Source organism: Papaver somniferum, unplaced genomic scaffold (assembly GCF_003573695.1).
Source record: "Papaver somniferum cultivar HN1 unplaced genomic scaffold, ASM357369v1 unplaced-scaffold_41, whole genome shotgun sequence".
Lineage (NCBI taxonomy): Eukaryota > Viridiplantae > Streptophyta > Magnoliopsida > Ranunculales > Papaveraceae > Papaver > Papaver somniferum.
The window spans coordinates 2,654,595-2,674,176 of NW_020646638.1; the positions used below are offsets into that span (position 1 = coordinate 2,654,595).

At 36.7% G+C, this 19,582-nt stretch overlaps 3 protein-coding genes across 3 annotated transcripts; 2 read left to right on the forward strand and 1 right to left on the reverse strand.

Annotated features, from left to right (window-relative positions):
- The first annotated feature begins 685 nt into the window (after nt 1–685).
- LOC113342478 (peroxidase 72-like) lies at nt 686–2,379 on the forward strand. The gene is made up of 4 exons (XM_026587024.1): nt 686–1,047; nt 1,235–1,426; nt 1,527–1,692; nt 1,804–2,379. Exons 1-4 carry the CDS (start codon nt 763–765, stop codon nt 2,214–2,216), a joined length of 1,056 nt encoding a protein of 351 aa, XP_026442809.1. The 5' UTR covers nt 686–762; the 3' UTR covers nt 2,217–2,379.
- Nucleotides 2,380–3,009: 630 nt separating this feature from the next.
- Nucleotides 3,010–4,083, forward strand: LOC113342446 (F-box protein CPR1-like). The gene has a single exon (XM_026586997.1). It carries the CDS (start codon nt 3,010–3,012, stop codon nt 4,081–4,083), a length of 1,074 nt encoding a protein of 357 aa, XP_026442782.1.
- Nucleotides 4,084–4,227: 144 nt separating this feature from the next.
- Nucleotides 4,228–7,931, reverse strand: LOC113342458 (light-inducible protein CPRF2-like). The gene is made up of 6 exons (XM_026587005.1): nt 7,432–7,931; nt 6,909–7,005; nt 6,023–6,236; nt 5,448–5,523; nt 4,993–5,118; nt 4,228–4,852 (listed from the first exon to the last, which is right to left on the reverse strand). Exons 1-6 carry the CDS (start codon nt 7,849–7,851, stop codon nt 4,550–4,552), a joined length of 1,236 nt encoding a protein of 411 aa, XP_026442790.1. The 5' UTR covers nt 7,852–7,931; the 3' UTR covers nt 4,228–4,549.
- Between the last annotated feature and the right edge of the window lie 11,651 nt (nt 7,932–19,582).

Consider the following 19,582-nt stretch of genomic DNA (forward strand, 5'->3'; position numbering starts at 1 on the left):
TGTCCGGAATTTAATTAATCTTGTATAACAAATATGTTAATAGCTTAATGTGTAGTGGGTCAACGAAACAGAACATAAATGGATCACAATTAACATAAAACAGGTTAGGTTTTCGTTAACAAAAGTAGGAAAAGTAGTTCTCCAACTCCTCCAATGAAACTATCCAAGAAACAGAAATTAGGAAAAAGAATATTCATCAACAATGTATACACTGTTTATAGTTCAGCCTGTGAGCAATGTCTTAATTATGATTTTTTTTTCTTTTTCAGGCATACAATTAAGTCAACGGATATAAATCAATAGCTTTCGTATATTTCATTAATCAGAATTACAGACTATGATGAGATAATCTGACTAGCAGTTATCCTTATTGACACCTTAATTTTTGGTACATCATTTTTAAATTTGCCCAAGTTAATTTTTTATTCTTCAATGGTAAATTTTAACATCAAAAGAAATTGGCAATTTGCTTTAGTATTAATTAAACGTAGGGGTATAACGGTATTCAAAAATCAAAATCACTCAATCGTTAAATAAGGTCTTAAAAAATGTATATGGATGATTGAGAGCGGGAGCTAGTAACCAACTCCAACCAATTCTCAGTGTTTCTTTCTTTCTTTCCTTTTTTACTAATAATTAGTGTTCTGCACTCTGCAGTCTTCACTATATAATGCTCAAAAACTAGTGTCATTTCATCACTCAAACCCTTTCCATCTTCTTCCTCTTAAGTTCAATAGTTTTCACGACAGACGTAAGAAAAACATGGCTTCCTCTCCAACTAGCCTATGTACATTGGTTCTTTTACTTGTAGTTTTTGCTCCAATTTGTTGCTTTGCTCATAAGCTTGGCAGCAGCAGCAGTGCTAGTAGTCCAGCTCAAAAGAAAAGCAGCGCTAGTAGTGGTTATAACCTCTATCCTCAATTCTACGATCGCTCATGCCCAAGAGCTAAGGAGATAGTAAAATCAGTTGTGGCAAAAGCCGTGGCTAGCGAAGCTCGTATGGCAGCTTCATTGCTTAGACTACATTTTCACGACTGTTTTGTCAAGGTTACATTCTACACGTCTCTGTATCACATTATAGCTAGTATGACCATAGTATATGATCCGGTGTAAAGGTCTTTCAGACTTTCTAAAGAGAACTTTTATGGCCTAAATTGCCTTCTCAACGGTATTTTCCCTTGTCAGTCTTATGTTTTGATTTTCGTTTTACTAATTTTTCTTTTTTAACTTGAAGGGCTGCGATGCATCATTGCTGTTAGACACCAGTGGAAGCATAATCAGTGAGAAGAATTCGATCCCAAACAAGAACTCAGTAAGAGGATTCGATGTCATTGACGACATAAAATCTGCATTGGAGAAGGAATGCCCACAAACCGTCTCATGTGCTGATATTTTAGCCTTAGCTGCTAGAGATTCAACTGTTTTGGTACATGACTGCTTTCTCAAGTTCTGTTTCTCAGTGTAGAGTACTCTTCAATCAAGATTGCACAGACTAATTTTAATACAATTGTGTGTGGTTTGTCTAGGCTGGTGGTCCAAACTGGGAGGTGCCCCTGGGAAGAAGAGATGCGAGAGGTGCAAGTTTAAGTGGCTCCAACCAAAACATTCCTGCACCAAACAATACATTCCAAACGATACTCACTAAGTTCAAGCTAAAAGGGCTCAATCTAGTAGACCTGGTCGCCTTATCTGGTAATCTTCGTTTCACTTAACTTTTCAGACATCATCCAATCTAACAGTACAAATATTTTCACCTATAAATATTGTGGGAGTATAAACACTACTACTATTGTGGCGATGCAGGAAGCCACACAATAGGACAGGCTAGATGCACTAGTTTCAAGCAGAGATTGTACGGCCAGTCCAGCAGTAAGCGACCTAATTTCTCTCTTAATCAAGTTTATGCTAATCAGTTGCGTGCCCGATGCCCAAGATCTGGCGGTGACCAGAACCTCTTTGTCATGGACTTTGTTAGCCCAACAAAATTCGACAACTACTACTACAAGAATCTTTTAGCTTCCAAGGGTTTGTTCAGTTCTGACCAAGTTCTAACCAAGAACCAAGCATCAATGGAGTTGGTGAAGAAATATACCGCAAATAATGAGCTATTTTTCAAGCACTTTGCTGAATCTATGGTTAAGATGGGTAACATTACTCCGCTGACGGGTTTGAGAGGAGAGATCAGGAAGACCTGCAGGAGAATTAATTCTAACTAAGTCACATGTTGAGTTGAAATTATAAATAATTTCATCAAAATCTGAATAATGGTTATGCATTAATAATCTCTATGTTTTCATCTATTATTTGTTTGCAATTCTTACTATTTGTTTTCCTAAAATGTACTGTTTCTGATTGTAATCTTAATGAGAATGTGTTTCTTTTGAAGTGTCATTTCATAAACCTTGATTTTTCTTTTTCTTGTCTTTAGATGTGGAGGTTTATCCTATCATATTGTAAGCTAAATTGATGCTCCCCAATGCACACTTGCATGAACATGTTTTGTCATCTGAAATGGCAATCCTTAAGAGATGTGTGAAAAAAAGTGAGTCACGTTCTGTCACTGATTTAGTCACCTTTTTCCAGCTGATCATGATTTTTTAAAAATGGAATTGGCAAAAAACAAGGGGTAGTCAGAAGTCAAGTGATGGAAGACTACGCATACATCACAGACTGAAAGATTCCTCTGCAAAGTTAAGCAAAAGCTACTACTCTAAAGAAAATATGTTAGGTACTAAAATAGCAAGTCAAAAAACAACTTTTGCGTTCTTTCTTTTCAGTTTTTCCTCATTTAAATTTTGTCTCGTACTCCAGTCCAGCTAATATTATTCTTCCAGCAATAAACCCCCATCTTCATCAAATTACTAGAGGAGAGAATCAGAAAAGATGTCAAGCTTCCCTGAAGAAATCATGGTGAACATCCTCTCAAGGCTACCGGTGAAGTCTCTAGCAAGATGCAGGTTGGTATCCAAACACTGGCTCCAGTTATTCAAAACCTCAAGTTTCATTAAAATGCATCTTACCCATTCAGTTGACAAGAACAACTTTACTCTCATGCTTAAAGGAAATCACCAATTTTTTTCCACTGAATATAATGCATCATCGTTAGATGATTGTGTAGAATTGGATTACCCTTTCAAATCTTCAGAAGATGATGCTGCTGCTAACATCGACATTTTGTGTTCTTGTAATGGACTAATATTATGCAAAAAGAAGAACAGAAGTGAGTATGAGTCTATTTCCCTGGGTGTTCTTTGCCTTTGGAATCCTTGCACTACAGAGTACAAGATAATACCATCAGCTCCAGTTGAGTCTCTTGGCTATTCTTCTTTAGGGATTGAAACCACTTGTGGGATTTGTTACGATGGAAGCATCGACGATTACAAGGTAGTTAGAATCGTGGGTTTTCGCATCGGTGGTAATGTTTGTGAAGTGAAGGTATACACATTAGGAACGAGTTCATGGAGAACTCTTGAACCAGCTCCTTATCAGTTGAACCACAAACAAAAACCCGGTGTGCTTGTTAATGAAAAACTTCACTGGATAGTGTGTACTCTTGCAGGATTCGTCAAGTCTGAATTTATTGTATCTTTTGATATTAGTAGTGAGAAATTCACAGAAATGTTGGAACTGGGACATTTCGGAGATAATTACTTTGAGAAAAAATTAGCAGTGTTGGGTGAAAACTTATGCTTTATTGGTGATACACATAGGACATGGGACCTGTGGGAGATGAAGGATTACGGAGTTAAAGAATCTTGGACTAAACTGTATTGCATTGGCAACCAGAAAGAGTTTCAGTTTTTGAGGCCTATACATACTTTGAGGAGCTCTGAGGTCTTATTAGAGGTTCGGTTTCTGAAGAAGGATGGACATGGTTTAGTTTTGTTCAAACCAAAGCTTGGAAGAGCTAATGTGTTGAAGATGCATGTGAAATGGGATGTGGTACAGACATATGTTGGAAGTTTAGTTTCACTCGAGTCAGGGACGTATGCATGGATCGATCGGATTGATGAAGCAGCATCGGAAAGGAAGCTTAAGAAAAGAAAACAAGAATTCTTATGTAAATGCAACAAACAGAAATAGAATTTTAAAGACAACAAAGCAGAGATGAGGCGATGAGACAATTTATTATGTGCTCCTCCTATATTGGATGAATGAAGATGGTGTTTCACAGTGATTTCTAATCTGCAGCAGATATTTTGGTAAACAAGACGTAGGGATGCAATATTTTTAATTATTCACTTGAATTCCACTAATTAGCTTCTTAATACAAATGTTTGCTCAAGTCAGGCAAATCACTCTTATTTTAGACCCCCAAAGCTAAACTACGACTATCTGACTATCAAATTTTTACCATCATTATGAGGATCGAACATAAATAATCCCCCCCAAAATGTTCTATTGATGTAAAAGTTTCCAGGTAACATGAGTATGCCACTATACCAATTACCAATACAAATTCAGGTACTTACATGCACTTTTGGCCTATAACTAATAATACAAGTATCTTTCCTTGCGCATAACTTGCTCAGACATAAATGTATGTTTGTTAGCGCTCTGTGCTGCTTGAAGGGTTTGTTGGTCCTCCCCATCCTGCATCCCACTGCACAGGGCCACCTGTTGGACCCATCTTGTTGTTCTGCATGCTTTCCCCGGACATAACAGGAGAAGAATCAGCCAATCCATTGTTCAATCTCCCGCCACGAGTTGGTGCAGAAACATCTGCACTAGAGTCGGTCAGAGTAGGGCTACCCGCATATGGCATGCCCATGTTGGAGAAATCGGGCATGGCCTGGAAAAGTGGATTACTCAATCCAGTCATTCTCTTAACAGTTTCTTCAGCCATTTTCACCTATAGAGAGATTAATAATATCGAGCTTCAGGCTGTAATCAGCTAAATGCTTGATTAAGTTTCGAACAAATGTATAATTTTTCGAAAATAGATTGGATCAATGTGAGACATCCATTATAGCACCATAGTGAATTCCATACCTTTGCTCTCACAGTTTCAACATCTGCTTTGAGAACTCTATTGTCAACAGCAGCTTCAGTGTACTTAAGGTTTATATCAGTGAGGCGCTTCAGTAATGATGAGTTTTCAAGTCTTAATTGTGCCACCTACATTGTATAGGCGAAACTGGTAAGAGTATAAAATTTCAATGTCTTTAAAGATGGGCATGGAACAACTCACGAGACCTTGAAAACTATCGACATATAGGTATCATCATTCGACCCATTTTATAAAGAAATAAACAACGACAAGGTATACATATTTAAAAGTGTCTCTTATCGGTGACTAATGGTAGCCGCCCCAGATACACATCGGGTTCCTTAAGCTAAGGATTCACCAGGAACATGTATTATATTGAAAAGCACAATGGTAGAAAAGGTTTGAAATTACTATTATTTAAGCAACTAGAGTCTAGAGGCAAGTCTTAATGCCAAACCTGTCCCTCAAGTTCACTCAGATGTGCTTGCTTTCTTCTTCTAGAGCGTCTAGCTGACTCCCTATTTGACAGCATCCTGGGTAATAAAACAGATCAACTGATAAGTTGTTTTTTTATCAACTAATAAGGTAATGATTTAGAAATTAAAAAGCTGAAGAATTATTGGAGCATCAGGCTCACACACATAGTTGGGAGTGCCTAGGATGTGAAGTGGAACCAATGTATAAAAGTAAAGCATTTCCAGTAGCTCAGATATTTGTGTATAATCGAAGGATATTATGTTGTACAGGCGAAGACAGTTATACATAAAAAATAATAATAATAAAAGATGTTTAATAACAAATCCTCAACAAATAAACCTAACTTTTGTCTTCCCTAGATCAATGCATACTGATTTCTACTAAAAGTTGTTGGGTGATGATACCCTTGAGTTCGAAACTCGTCAGCATCGGGGTGAGGGGAATTTTCCTTTCTTTCTTTGCCTAGCTACCTGGGCTTGTAGGAAGCTGGCCTCTTCCCACAAAAGAGGGTTATTTTTTTGTTAAAAGAATTATTACTGCTAAAAGTATAGTTACCTCCTTACACGTTTCACATCGGTAGAATCCATATTATCCGTCATTTCTGTTTCTCCTTCAAGATCATCATCATCTGACTGCTCTCTTGACGAACCACTAGTTGTTGGCCTAACCGGCACCCCTGAAATTTTCTGCACGGCAGGAAACGCTGGAATGCCTACTGGTCCCCCACCAACAGCTTTATTTTGTACACTCGAGAACTTATATCCAAATCCTGCATGAATCGAAAAAGTACTTAAACAACAGAACATAGAGCTTGAATGATACCAGGTTCAGATTTCCCTGTTGATGGCAGATAATCAAGCTTTCACAAAACAAGGTTGGGGACGGCACAAGACCAAAAATAAAACGACAGGTGGAGGACTTCATACATTATAGTTTGCTTGCCCATCTTTAAATAGGAATCATAAGACGGAGTGGAACTAGCTTCTGGAATGGTGGTTCTGCTAACTTTGCCACTTTTTTTACTAAGATTTTATCAGTTTCATAATACTGATAAATGATAATAGACTCCAGCAATGGAATTCTTAAGTAAAACGAGTACCTCTAGAGTCCCATAATTGTGTTAACAAGCAACAAAATCCTTTCAACAGATATACATATGGGTGATGACTAGAAAGTACAATTGTCATATGGTCTGTCAATCAAGCAGAACCAAGTTTACATGGTAACCCAAAGAGAATCAGCTTTACTGAGCTCAACCTCAGATATCTGCTTGAGGACTAGGAAAACAAAAGGTAGTGTGTCGTTATTGCGTAAGACCTCCACCTCACTCATTTATGTTACTCATCATGGTAAAACTAGCCTGGCTATCTTTAAGAAAAGTAAACACTCTGGCCTACAGTATGACCGACTCAGTACACAAGCTGAAAATGAAAGTTGTCACCTTTAGAGGTAGCTTGAGATTCTAATGGCAAAGCATCTGAGACTTGCACCCCAGTGTTAGGAAAAGTTGTAGAGTCCTGAGATTTCACAGTAGACACCTGCTAACATAGGAACAAAATGTAATGCATCAGTAGCTTATATAATGCTCATTATGTTGCAACACAATCATATTTGTTAACAGTTAAACCTGAATAGGAGAGACGACATCTATAAGAAACCCATTAGGCTCCACAATTTCAAGCTTTAGTAACCCCATTCACATGAAGATGGGAAAAATAAAAAAATTCAAGGAGAAACATCAAACTAGTAGGCCAAGGCCTCCCAATTGTGCAATCCAAGACAGTCCCTTTAATCCTAACAAAAACCACACACCAATTTGAAGAAAATCCAATCAATTCTGTAAAAACTAACACTAGATAAGTAAAACACCAAAATTTAACCAAATGCCCAAACCCCACAACACAAGATCAACCTAACAATTCATAATTCAATCAAAAACCCAAAATTGAACACCAATTCATTACCCGAGACATAGCAACAGCAGCACAAGCTTCAGTAAGACGCTGTTTAAGAATTTCCTGATATTCTTTTGCATCAATTGGAGATTTTAATAATGGATCAGAAGAAGGTAAAGGATGATGGTTCTGAACATGATGATGATGGTTATTGTCCTTGATCTCAATAACTTCTTCATCAGGACTTCTTGCTGAAGAAGAAGGTAGGAGAGTAGAAGGAGGAAAAAGAGGAACAACTGTATTAGATGTAGAAGAAGAAAGAGAATTAGTTGGTGAAGTAACAGCTTCTTGTAAGAATCTTTGAAAAGCCCATTCTGAAGAACTTCTATTCATATGATGATCTTCACCACCACCACCACTACCAGGTATTTGTGGTGTTTGTGTCCAAAATGGGTCTGAAATTTCTTCCACTGAAAACACCCTTTCCATCTCTCTCTCCTTTCTGCCTCTCGACTCTGTTGGTTCCCACTTTCTCCTCTCTCTCTCTCTCTCTCTCTCTCGCAGGTCTCAAATTCACATTTCTGTGGTTTGTTTATTTGTTTTGTCAAAGGACTGGCATTCGGATTCGCTACTCCAGATGTTGGCTACAAATAGGACCTACTTTTTATTTTTGTTGTACGTGTAACAGTACTACTGGATGATCAATGCCACGTAGAATCTAGTTTTGGAACCTGATGGTGGACCTGAACTGTGGGTGGTCAATTGGGAAACAAAAATGATACGAAAACTCTAAACCCACCGTGGAAAACTCACCGTGAAATGCACTGAGTGAAACATAAAAAGTAGTCCCCCTATAATTTCCTGGGTGGTGGGTCCCAAGGGTTTGTTCCACTCGGTGGATCTCACAGTGTAAAAACACGGTGAGTGTAGAACTATCGAAAATGATAGGTAGCTCTGATAGCAGTGACCTCCTGCTAAACTCCAATGGTGATGGGGCCCACCATCTCTATTACAGTTCGGGAATAATGAAGTACAAAACTTCGGTCAATTTTGAACTGTTCATCGAGAAATTACGTTTATAATTCGGTGGAACCATGGAAGCATTTATGCGAGGGGGTGCTCTCCGGCCAGTAAATATCGCCTATTTTGATGTTTATCAGTGATGGTATACAATTCGCTTACGCACTAATGAAGATCTTTATTTTTCTTGTTGATAATGCTCGTTATAAAGAAGCAATAACAATGATTTATGCTTCCGAAAAAATACAATGTTTTCAAGTACATCAAATATCAAGTACGAAAAATGTGTTCAATAACTAATACATTAGAAGGAGAAAGATTAATAAACCGCAAATGCACCAATTTTTTATAAAAGAGAAAGAGATCTGTTATAATCAGTAGATGGTGTTCGGATTAACCTTCTTGAAGAAGACATGCATCCATAAAATGGTAATAAGCCCAAAAACTTGATAAGAACTTCGAAAATTCCAATACTCGTAGATTCCACCGTTAAAAGCTAAATTTAACTCAAACCGGGGAACTATGTGTTAGAGCACTGCTCGGTCGAACTCGTAAGTTTTACTATCTCAAGCATGTTGTCAATGTTAGATGCACAAAACTATATCTTGATTTCTAGTATACTAAGGTCAAGTCTCATACTAGGATTAGAGTATAGTAGTTGAGTATCAGACATCACTAAATAACCTTCGAAGATTGAAGACTGAAGATCAAACGAAGACATTTGAAGAACTTCATCGAGAAAGAGGAATGTGAAGACTGAACTATCCTATTTACTCACGATATTTACCATTCTATCATATGCAACTTTGTCGCGTGATTTTGGTAGATTTTATCAAGCTCATGTTGATAAATCTCTCGAAATATGATTCAAGCAATGGATGTTCTAGATTCTTAACAATCTTGGTTAAGAAAAATTTATTGTTCATGAACCATTTTTTGTTTCAAGTTGATCATTTAGAAATCACCCAAGCAATGATATTCATTATCTATGACGATTGGGAATGTTTCAAGTTGTTTAAAGAGAGTTTTCAGAAGTCCTGAAATTCTGGACACAAAGTAGGTACGCATACCAGTATATATACCCTAGACATCTGAATTCCGGAATAAGGAAGGTACGCATACCCTAAGGTTTTGAGTTCGTGAACGAAGGAGGTACGCGTACCCCAAGTGATAGACGCATTTATGTGTCTATTTTCATCTCTATTGTGTATATTGTTAATACCCATTTTTGTACTTATTTCGGTATTTTATCTCTTTGTAGGTGGTTTTGGAGAAATAAGCTTTTGCGGGGAAATTGGCTCGAAAAGTTGTTAAAGGCACATGGGAGGACATTTGCTATTCGGACTCTCACTTTGGATAAGGGGTAACCCATTTCTAGGCAGTTGCTAAAGGGAGACCAGCACAGGATAGGGGGACACCCTTCTTCTTCACGTTTAAAACGGTTTTTGGCGGGAAAAATGCATGCAGACGCTGTTGATTTTGGATTGAAGATTTGAACGAGTTTCAGGGTGATTCAACACTGGAAATCGATTGGGCTGGACTTGATAGAGCAAAACAGGTTTAATACATGCGTTTTTATCGATCTAATTGGGCTGGAATGGCCGGAAAAAGGAAACAGAGTAAAAAAGGAAACACGGTCATGTTGGGTTTGTTTCTGGATATTCAAAGAGATTAAAGGCAAGAAATTCGTTCCAAAGGTACATATTCTATCTAAGGAAGAGTTTGAGATAAGTGGGAAGGCTCAGAAACGCGTGAAACAATTTATGGAAGGAATTATTGTCGTGACTGCCAAGGAAGGAAAGAAGAATTTTGATGCGATTTGGGAAAGATTCAATGACCCTTTTGTGTATAACTAGGATGCTTAGGTACCCTAGAAGAAAGAACGGAGAGTTTGGGGTCGAGAGGAGAGCTCAGGAGGCGAGAATCAGAGATTACAGGAGGCCCGTCTCTGTTGCTGCTGCTGCTACACTAAGATCCTGAAGAACACGAAGAACAGACTTCCACAGACAGTCGTTCTTCAACTGTGACAAGGACAGACGCTAGACAGTCTTAAAACAACAGCAACAGAAGCACTTCAGTTTTATCGTTCTTTTCTGGACGCCTTCTGTGGGTCGCAGATTCACTGATTTTATTCTTTTCACTCTTTTAATCAACTTTTGGGCTATAAACATGTATTTTGAGCAAGTGATTAATATGAGGAGCTAAACCCAAACACTGGGATGACGGAGGAAGCCCTATTTAACGCACGTGGTAATTCTAATAATTCTTTTATGACTATTTGCATTGATTTTTAATCAATTTATGATTTTTATTGAATGGGTGTGATTTCGTTTGATGGTGTATGCTTGGTATATGTATTTTTGATACATCGTGCTTTTGATTTACAGTCATTGTTTTTCAAAAATCTATTTTTGGCAAAGAACAAGAGTCCATATTTTTATTATTTGAACTATAATTGATTGGAATTATTATTTGAGTCGCATGAATGGAATTTGGTGGAATCCTGAGTCTCAGTCTCTCTCGAAATTGTGACAAACCTTTTGTATATATATTTTCTGTTTTTATTTTAAGTCTAGAACCCAATCTTATCGAGTCCGAGTTGAACGAACTTTACTACCACATTCAAAACTACATCAATTTTTGGCGCCGCCGACGCGGATTTGTATTAGGTTTTAGGTTTTAGATTTATTTTATTTCTTTTAGAATTTTTGTTCTCTTTTACGCCTTTGGAATTTTTTGATTCTTTTCAGATTTCGAGCGAAGCTACAAGGAAAGAAAAAGTGCTATAAAAGGAAAGCATCGCCAAAGAAGGAAAGAAAAGAGGAATCCGAAAGGAGTGAAGAAGAATATTTTGTATATAGTTATTTTGTTTTATTTTTAGAAACTGTAAATAGGGTTTTAGTTTTTGTAATTTTTCTTTTTATTTTTGGACACTTTTTGGACTTTATTTTTGGACTGGACATTATTTTTTAAAACCCTACGGAAGGGTTAAGATTAAATATAAACTGTTTGCAGGGAAGGATGACAGTTACGATACTGTCTCGGCCCCTCGGGTTCGTACACTGACATCGGAGTCGGTGGCCTGAGTCGACTTCAACGGTTCATCGCCCGTCTGGTACGGGAGGTAAGACTCTATCCACCCACGAATCCCCTGTCAGTGGGTTTTATTTTGTGTGACAACTCACACCCCTGCAATAGAATGTCGAACTGGTATTACGATAGTCAATAAAACGAATATCCGACTGAGTTTCAAAATGGACGTTACTACTTTGACCATAATGTGAATAGTGGTTGGGAACATCAGCCTTTTCAAAGTTATGGCTCATACCTTGATGAGCCCAATTACTATCCACACACGCACCGGTCATACGAGCAAAATTCTTATATTTCTCCTTTAGAAGAGTCCCTCAGGAAATTAGAGGAGTCGACACGTAATTTCGCCGAGATGAATAACTTAGTTTATGACGAAAGAGAACTTTCTATAGAGGAATCCTTCAAGCTGATAGCTGAGACGAACGAAAGAATTTCTCGAAATAATCTTAATTTCCAATGCAGTGTTTCCAATAATACCCTTGAAACTGAGGATAGTAATTTTCATAATCAAGATGACGAGGATAAAATTGGTAACACTACTTGTTTAGATGAGGTTCAATCATTTTCATGTTATTATAATGATGATTATGATGAGGATAGTGTTGATGAAGAATTTGAAATAAGTAGGCATAGCGATCAGGAATTTGTTACTCCAGTTGAGCTTAATAATAATAATATTTCTAGTTCAAATCCAAATAATTTTAATAATTATTCACCTATTCAAAAGGACGAGGATTTGATTAGAGATACTCCCGTTTTAGACGATGTAGTATTTCCTTATGATTACGAAGCCAACGATGGTTTAGAGGAACGAGTTTTTTCTGAGAATTGTTTTAGAGTCTAGAGATTTAGAAATATTATTCTTAGACAAAGAAAGTGAACTCGTAGAGATGAGTGAGGATGAACCATACTTAGAAGAATCAATTGACCATTTTCAGGAATCTAATGACCTTGAAATTAGGGAAGTTGTGACTAGTCTTTCTAGAGACACTGAAAACTCTAAGTTTGGGGGTGATTATCATTCTCCATGTGCTTTAACTATTAGAAAGGTCCCTCACTTGGGACTTGACATATGTGCCTCAACCATTTTACAAGATTATCTTCATACACGTTTTCCTGAACCTAGTGATGTCCATAAGGAAGTTCAGTTGTTAGAAACCCATCCTCTGGTTGATGAGGTTAGACCAGGCTATGATACTAAGATTGTCTTTGTTTTCCCACCAAATACTTTTCTTCCAAATGTGGGAATGAATGATTTTCAAATGTGTCGAATATTAAGTTTTGAGACTAAGCCTAAGTACTTTAGGAAAATAGAACTGACACATTTTCTTAAGATAGACCACCACTATCATTATGGTCAGCTGTGTAAGTCAAAACTGATTGACTTTAGGGATCCTCAATTATTCAGGTTATTATTATGTGCTTTTAAATTTTTACTTGAGTTTATTCAGACTCTAATACCTGAACCGGATCTTAGCTTTGAGGAATTCCAACCCATGAAAATATTTTATTTGGACCCAGTTATAGAACCTGAACCTGAACCACATCTAGATGTAGTTGTCTTAAACAGGAAACTAGACAAGGGTGCGCTTTATTTGTTAATTTTCTTGGCAGGTTGCATATTCCTTTTATTTGTGATAGCTCTATTTGGTTTTGATGACCCACAGAAATTTCGGCTATTACTTTATTCTATGAGGTGACTAATCCTTTCTTAGTCTGGCTGAAGACTTTAAAATTAGCACTTCTTGGGAGGTAACCCAATCTCATGCAACACGGTAATATCTTTCCTTAATTCTTTTGCTTCAATGGTAACTGTTTCTCCTTGTTCATGCTTTTAATTTCATCTTTAGAACATTGAGGACAATGTTAGATTTAAGTTTGGGGGTAGGGGAGAAACTTTTTAGTTGCATTAATAAACTCCAGAGCCTAGAAATTTATGTTTATTAAGGATTGCACTAACCAATCTATGTGGATGGAAGCATTTTGGTTGTAGGAGTTGAGGAACCAATCTGATTAGATGGAAACATCTAAAGAGTCTATTCATAAAAGCACAGAGCTTAGGTGTTAGAAATAACATGATAGTTTCACCATATCTCGTTGAGTCCTTTTCACTTCTATTTTTATTTTATTTTGTTTTTAAACTATGTTTCTCTAAGTGATAGGTGGGGCCCACGATTCAAGTTGTTACCAATGCTAGGGTGAATTAGAGTGATTGAGATACCATGAAAAAAAAAGAGATGAAAAAAAAATGGTAGTTACCAAAAAGTTGAAAAAAAAAAATTTGAGACCAGACCATTTGACCAAAAGGAATAAATTCAATAAAGTCGACCACTGGTACCCTTGTATATGCCAGTTGTGTTGACCTAGAGTTAGGTTATCGACAACTGGTTCCCTTGTATATGTCAGTGTGTTGATATTAGTCAGACTAATATCTCAATCCATTAGGATAGGTTCATTTTGGCGGAGGCCTTCAGACAGATATGGGAAACGCCGTTCACTTAGTAAACATCAAAACCATCTATGTTTTTATATATCCATCTTCTTGATCTATCCATGTGATTAGTTTTGACTCCGAATATGATGTCCATAGTGCAACTATCTGAGTAGAGCTCTGTTACTTTATATGAATTTTAGTATGCTTGAGTGCAATTTCGTGTACAGCAATTGGAATTTCGCATCAGGGTACTTCCTCCTGTAGTCAATAAGTATGCCAACCAAGGAGATTCTTTAGTGCTTTCCAAGGTTCATTGTAGATAGCTAGGGTCTGGAGTAGTAAAGTTTTTGTGGGTATATCTCTTGTAAGCCCTCCGGAGACAACACTCCGCCACTAGGGCCACCTAGGGGTTTAAAGGCTTATTGCATACGCTAAATGCAATCGACGATGCCTGCGTCAGTGAGTTAGGATTTTATTTTATTTTATTTTGCTCGAGGACTAGCAAATAATAATTTTGGGGTATTTGATAGACGCATTTATGTGTCTATTTTCATCTCTATTGTGTATATTGTTAGAACCCATTTTTGTACTTATTTCGGTATTTTATCTCTTTGTAGGTGTTTTTGGAGAAATAAGCTTTTGCGGCGAAATTGGCTCGAAAAGTTGTTAAAGGCACATGGGAGGACATTTCTATTCGGACTCTCGCTTTGGATAGGGGTAACCCATTTCTAGGCAGTTGCTAAAGGGAGACCAGCATAGGATAGGGGGGCACCCTTCTTCTTCACGTTTAAAACGGTTTTTGGCGGGAAAAATGCATGCAGACGCTGTTGATTTTGGATTGAAGATTTGAACGAGTTTCAGGGTGATTCAACACTGGAAATCGATTGGGCTGGACTTGATATAGCAAAAAAGGTTTAATACATGCGTTTTTATCGATCTAATTGGGCTGGAATGGCCGGAAAAAGGAAACAGAGTAAAAAAGGAAACACGGTCCTGTTGGGTTTGTTTCTGGATATTCAAAGAGATTAAAGGCAAGAAATTCGTTCCAAAGGTACATATTCTATCTAAGGAAGAGTTTGAGATAAGTGGGAAGGCTCAGAAACGCGTGAAACAATTTATGGAAGGAATTATTGTCGTGACTGCCAAGGAAGGAAAGAAGAATTTTGATGCGATTTGGGAAAGATTCAATGACCCTTTTGTGTATAAATAGGATGCTTAGGTACCCTAGAAGAAAGAACGGAGAGTTTGGGGTCGAGAGGAGAGCTCAGGAGGCGAGAATCAGAGATTACAGGAGGCCCGTCTCTGCTGCTGCTGCTACACGAAGATCCTGAAGAACACGATGAACAGACTTCCACAGACAGTCGTTCTTCAACTGTGACAAGGACAGACGCTAAACAGTCTTAAAACAACAGCAACAGAAGCACTTCAGTTTTATCGTTCTTTTCTGGACGCCTTCTGTGGGTCGCAGATTCACTGATTTTATTCTTTTCACTCTTTTAATCAACTTTTGGGATATAAACATGTATTTTGAGCAAGTGAATAATATGAGGAGCTAAACCCAAACACTGGGATGACGGAGGAAGCCTTATTTCACGCATGTGGTAATTCTAATAATTCTTTTATGACTATTTGCATTGATTTTTAATCGATTTATGATTTTTATTGAATGGGTGTGATTTCGTTTGGTGGTGTATGCTTGGTCTATGTATTTTTGATACATCATGCTTTTGATTTACAGTCATTGCTTTTCAAAAATCTATTTTTTGCAAAGAACAAGAGTCCATATTTTTATTATTTGAACTATAATTGATTGGAATTATTATTTGAGTCGCATGAATGGAATTTGGTGGAATCCTGAGTCTCAGTATCTCTCGACATTGTGACAAACCTTTTGTATATATATTTTCTATTTTTATTTTAAGTCTAGAACTCAATCTTATCGAGTCCGAGTTGAACGAACTTTACTACCACTTTCAAAACTACATCACCAAGCTCCTGAGTTTATGAATGGTTAAGGGTACATAAACCCTGTACGCGTACCCCAATAGCCTGAGTTCACAGACTGGTGTATAGGCATACGTATCCCTACACATACCTACCCAGTATCGAAACTAAGTAGATGCTCTCATAAACTATTTCACAAATATGTTTGGCATTGCTAAAACTCTCTTAAACATTTCCAAAGACAACTTCATTCACTTAATCACTTTGTGTTTGTGAATTTTAAGCCTTGAGTGTTAATGAACATGATTTATGCTAGTAAGTTTATAAGGCATATTTTTCCATGAACTTTCATTTTACACGGTTCCAGAACCCTGGACCATAATGTATATTTTCTTGTATAATTTCAAGGCGAACTTCCCACATGCTTACATAAGTTCCTAACAAGAATTCATCTAAATTGAAAAAAAATCTTAGCTTGAATTCAAAGCTACCTAGAGCCTTGAAAATATACATATAGAGATGCTCTTGCAACTGGAATTCTTAATTCATGACACTTCATTGTCCTAGTTGCTTGCTAGAGTCGTCTTCTATTAACCTAGGTTTCCTTTGTGAAATATAATCAGGTTTACGGCTTGAAGACTTCACTTAGGGATTCGTGAGCCAAGTGTGACTATTTTTTACATGATATAAAGTGAAATCAAATATGCTTATCTGTTAGAGGAAGGTTGGTATCAAAAGTCTTCATTTTGGTTGCAGCAACTTTTAGGTTATAAAAGACGTCAACCTAGGGAATCAAGTGCGTAAAGCCCTGCGAGATTCAAGAGAAATAAGGATCACAACTGCAGATGAATTGCTTGGAGGATTAATCAGGTCTCAACTACATTCTAGTTCGAAGTATGATAGTAGGCTAGTGTATGTAGCATATGCAGTTTGGTGGTCAAAGTTGGACGAGGTACCGGGGTTTTTCTGCAGGTGCAGTTTTCATCATTAACATAACTTATGTTGTTTGTGTAGTTTGGTGGTCAAAACTTCTGAAGATGATTGTGGATCTAAATATTTTGAAGAGACAATTCAATCGACTGAAACAAAATAGGAAGATCAAGAGTTTGAACACTGAAGAATCTTTGGTGATCAAGCAAAGTACACCTAAAGATTAAGTTAGTCTGAACTTCGGGGAAACAAGCCAACGATTGAAGATACAATATGGTTAGTGAAAAAGCGGGGGTATAACAACCACACCGAATAATTCGTTCATCAATTTGTATGGACTAACTCCAATATAATTTCGAGAGAATCAACTAGTCAGTCAGACTCAATCAAGGAAAGATATCAAAGAGTTATATCTCTTTCTCAAATCAATCAACAAATTAACAGGAAGGAATCCGTGAACTGATTGATATGAGAATCACTTGAACAGTACCAAAGATCAATGTCCAAGTGTCAATCAATTTCTATCCAACAACAAGGTCGGGTTTCTCAATTGATTGAACTACGCACAACCTGTGTTATTTCAATTATATAAAATATAATGTGGACAGGAAATCACACAGTCACCAGAAATTTTATTAACGAGGAAACCGCAAATGGTGAAAACCCCCGGGACCTAGTCCAGAATAAACACACACTGATTATAAGTTGTAACACTAATTTCATACTACCTATTCGGACTAGATATAATACCTGCTTCAGCTGTATTCAAGCACTTGTAGAACTCCTAGAAGAACATCGATTCTCTTTAAGAATTCTTCTCGTAAATCTTCTAGCAGAACACAAATTCTCTATAGAAGTTATTCTCAAAATCTTCTGGTAAAAAAGTCTAGCAGAATGTTAGTTCTCTTTAAAAGATGCAACAACACGTTGATATTTTTCGATCTTTTGTTTTCACAAAATACCGATTGATTTCCCTTTAGATGTGAATCAAGGTTTTGGAAATCTTGTGAATGTTTGGGAAAAACAATTACTAGGTAAAAGTAATATCAAAATAAACTTGTAGACTAGCGCTTATTATACTCTTCAAAAATGGAAGAAAGACCTAATTATTCTACAACAAGAACAACTAGAATAAATCTAGAGATATCTTGTTTAAAACTTCTTAAGGATTTTTACGAGATACTTTAATCGAATTTTTCTTTCTAGTTCCGATTTCGACTAACAAGTGTTGGTATACGATCGAGAACTGAAATCTATCAAAACTTAGGGTTTATGATCAACAACTCTTTAATGGTCTTATATTAGAAGAGAAGTCCTTAGAATAGACAAGAGGTGAAAAACCTAGATTACAAGTTATGCAACAATCACGAAGATTATTATCAACTCGGCTTTGCGATCCCCAAGGAAAATACTTTTATCTCACTCTTGTTCGCGAAGAACAGAAGACATGGGAAACAACCTTATGAACCTTACACCAATTTTTCAAGGGATCAAAAATGTGGTATTCACGAACCCTTTATTTATAGTGAACATGGTATCTTGAAAGCTAAGCAAAGCTATTTTCCTATTTCAAGATTCTCCTAATTTTGGAAGTCTTTCCTAAGTTAAAACTATTGCCAAAATAATTAAATAAATAATTAATTTAGCAAATATTGTATTTATGTGAATAAATCACAATTTATCTTAGGAAGAAATTAAAAGATATCACAAACACTTTAATATGGTAATTAAATATGTTTGGAGTAATAGATATCTTGCCTAGATAAGGAAACATCAAAAACATGACTAAAAAAGGCCTCTAGTCACGTATTTGGCTCAAATCCGTGAACCTTTACAAACAGTTTGTGGCTTTTTTCCTACTAACGAACTGTAACAGTTGCAGCAACACTTATAACTGTTACCTTAATAAATCAATCATAACTTCATCGTTATAACTAAAAATTGAGTGACTTTTGGCTCGTTGAATTCGTAAGCAGATTCACTATAGAACCTTTCCAGGGATAAAGGTTATTGTCAAAAAAGTCGTGGCTCAAATAACCTCGAGTATATATACATAAATGTACATTTACCGTCATAGGAATTGTTCCATAGAGTGAGCATTTGTTTCGACAGATTAGAAAGGTAGAATTGAACAAGAATCCAAATGAAATCAATCACTACATACCTTTGTTTATGAAGTCCTTGTTGATGTATTCTTGTAGTCTTCAGTCTTCATCCTTCAAGGATAGCTTCGATTCTACTTCTTAGACCTAATCTTGTGCGAAACTAACCTTAGTATACTAAATCAAGAATGTGTTTTGGAAACTAAATTTGATAACTAACTTTACATACCAACGATGTGGGTTCAAACGAGCAATGCTCTAACAATCTCCCCCTTTGTCAATTTTAGTGACAAAACCATTTTACATATGGATTAAAAAATAAAAGCATTACAGCTCCAAAATCCATCATGCTTGATTTCCTTGGTTCTTCAGCTTCTTGAATTATGCATTTGTTCATCCTGTACTTATTGAAGATCCGTATCATAGTATTATTACACAGAATCAAAGTATAATTGCATCACAACTTTGACAATAATACTATGGTGATATGTATCACTTCCCCTTAGTCAATACTTCATCTCACAATGAAAACCACTCCCTCTTACATAATGATCCGTAAACTATATGTATGTAGTGTGAACTACAAAATAATTCTCCCCCTTTTTGTCCATATAAATTGGCAAAGGTATGAAAACTACGGGATCATAATGAAATTCTCATAGAGATACTTCATGACTAAAAGAGAATATATCAACTT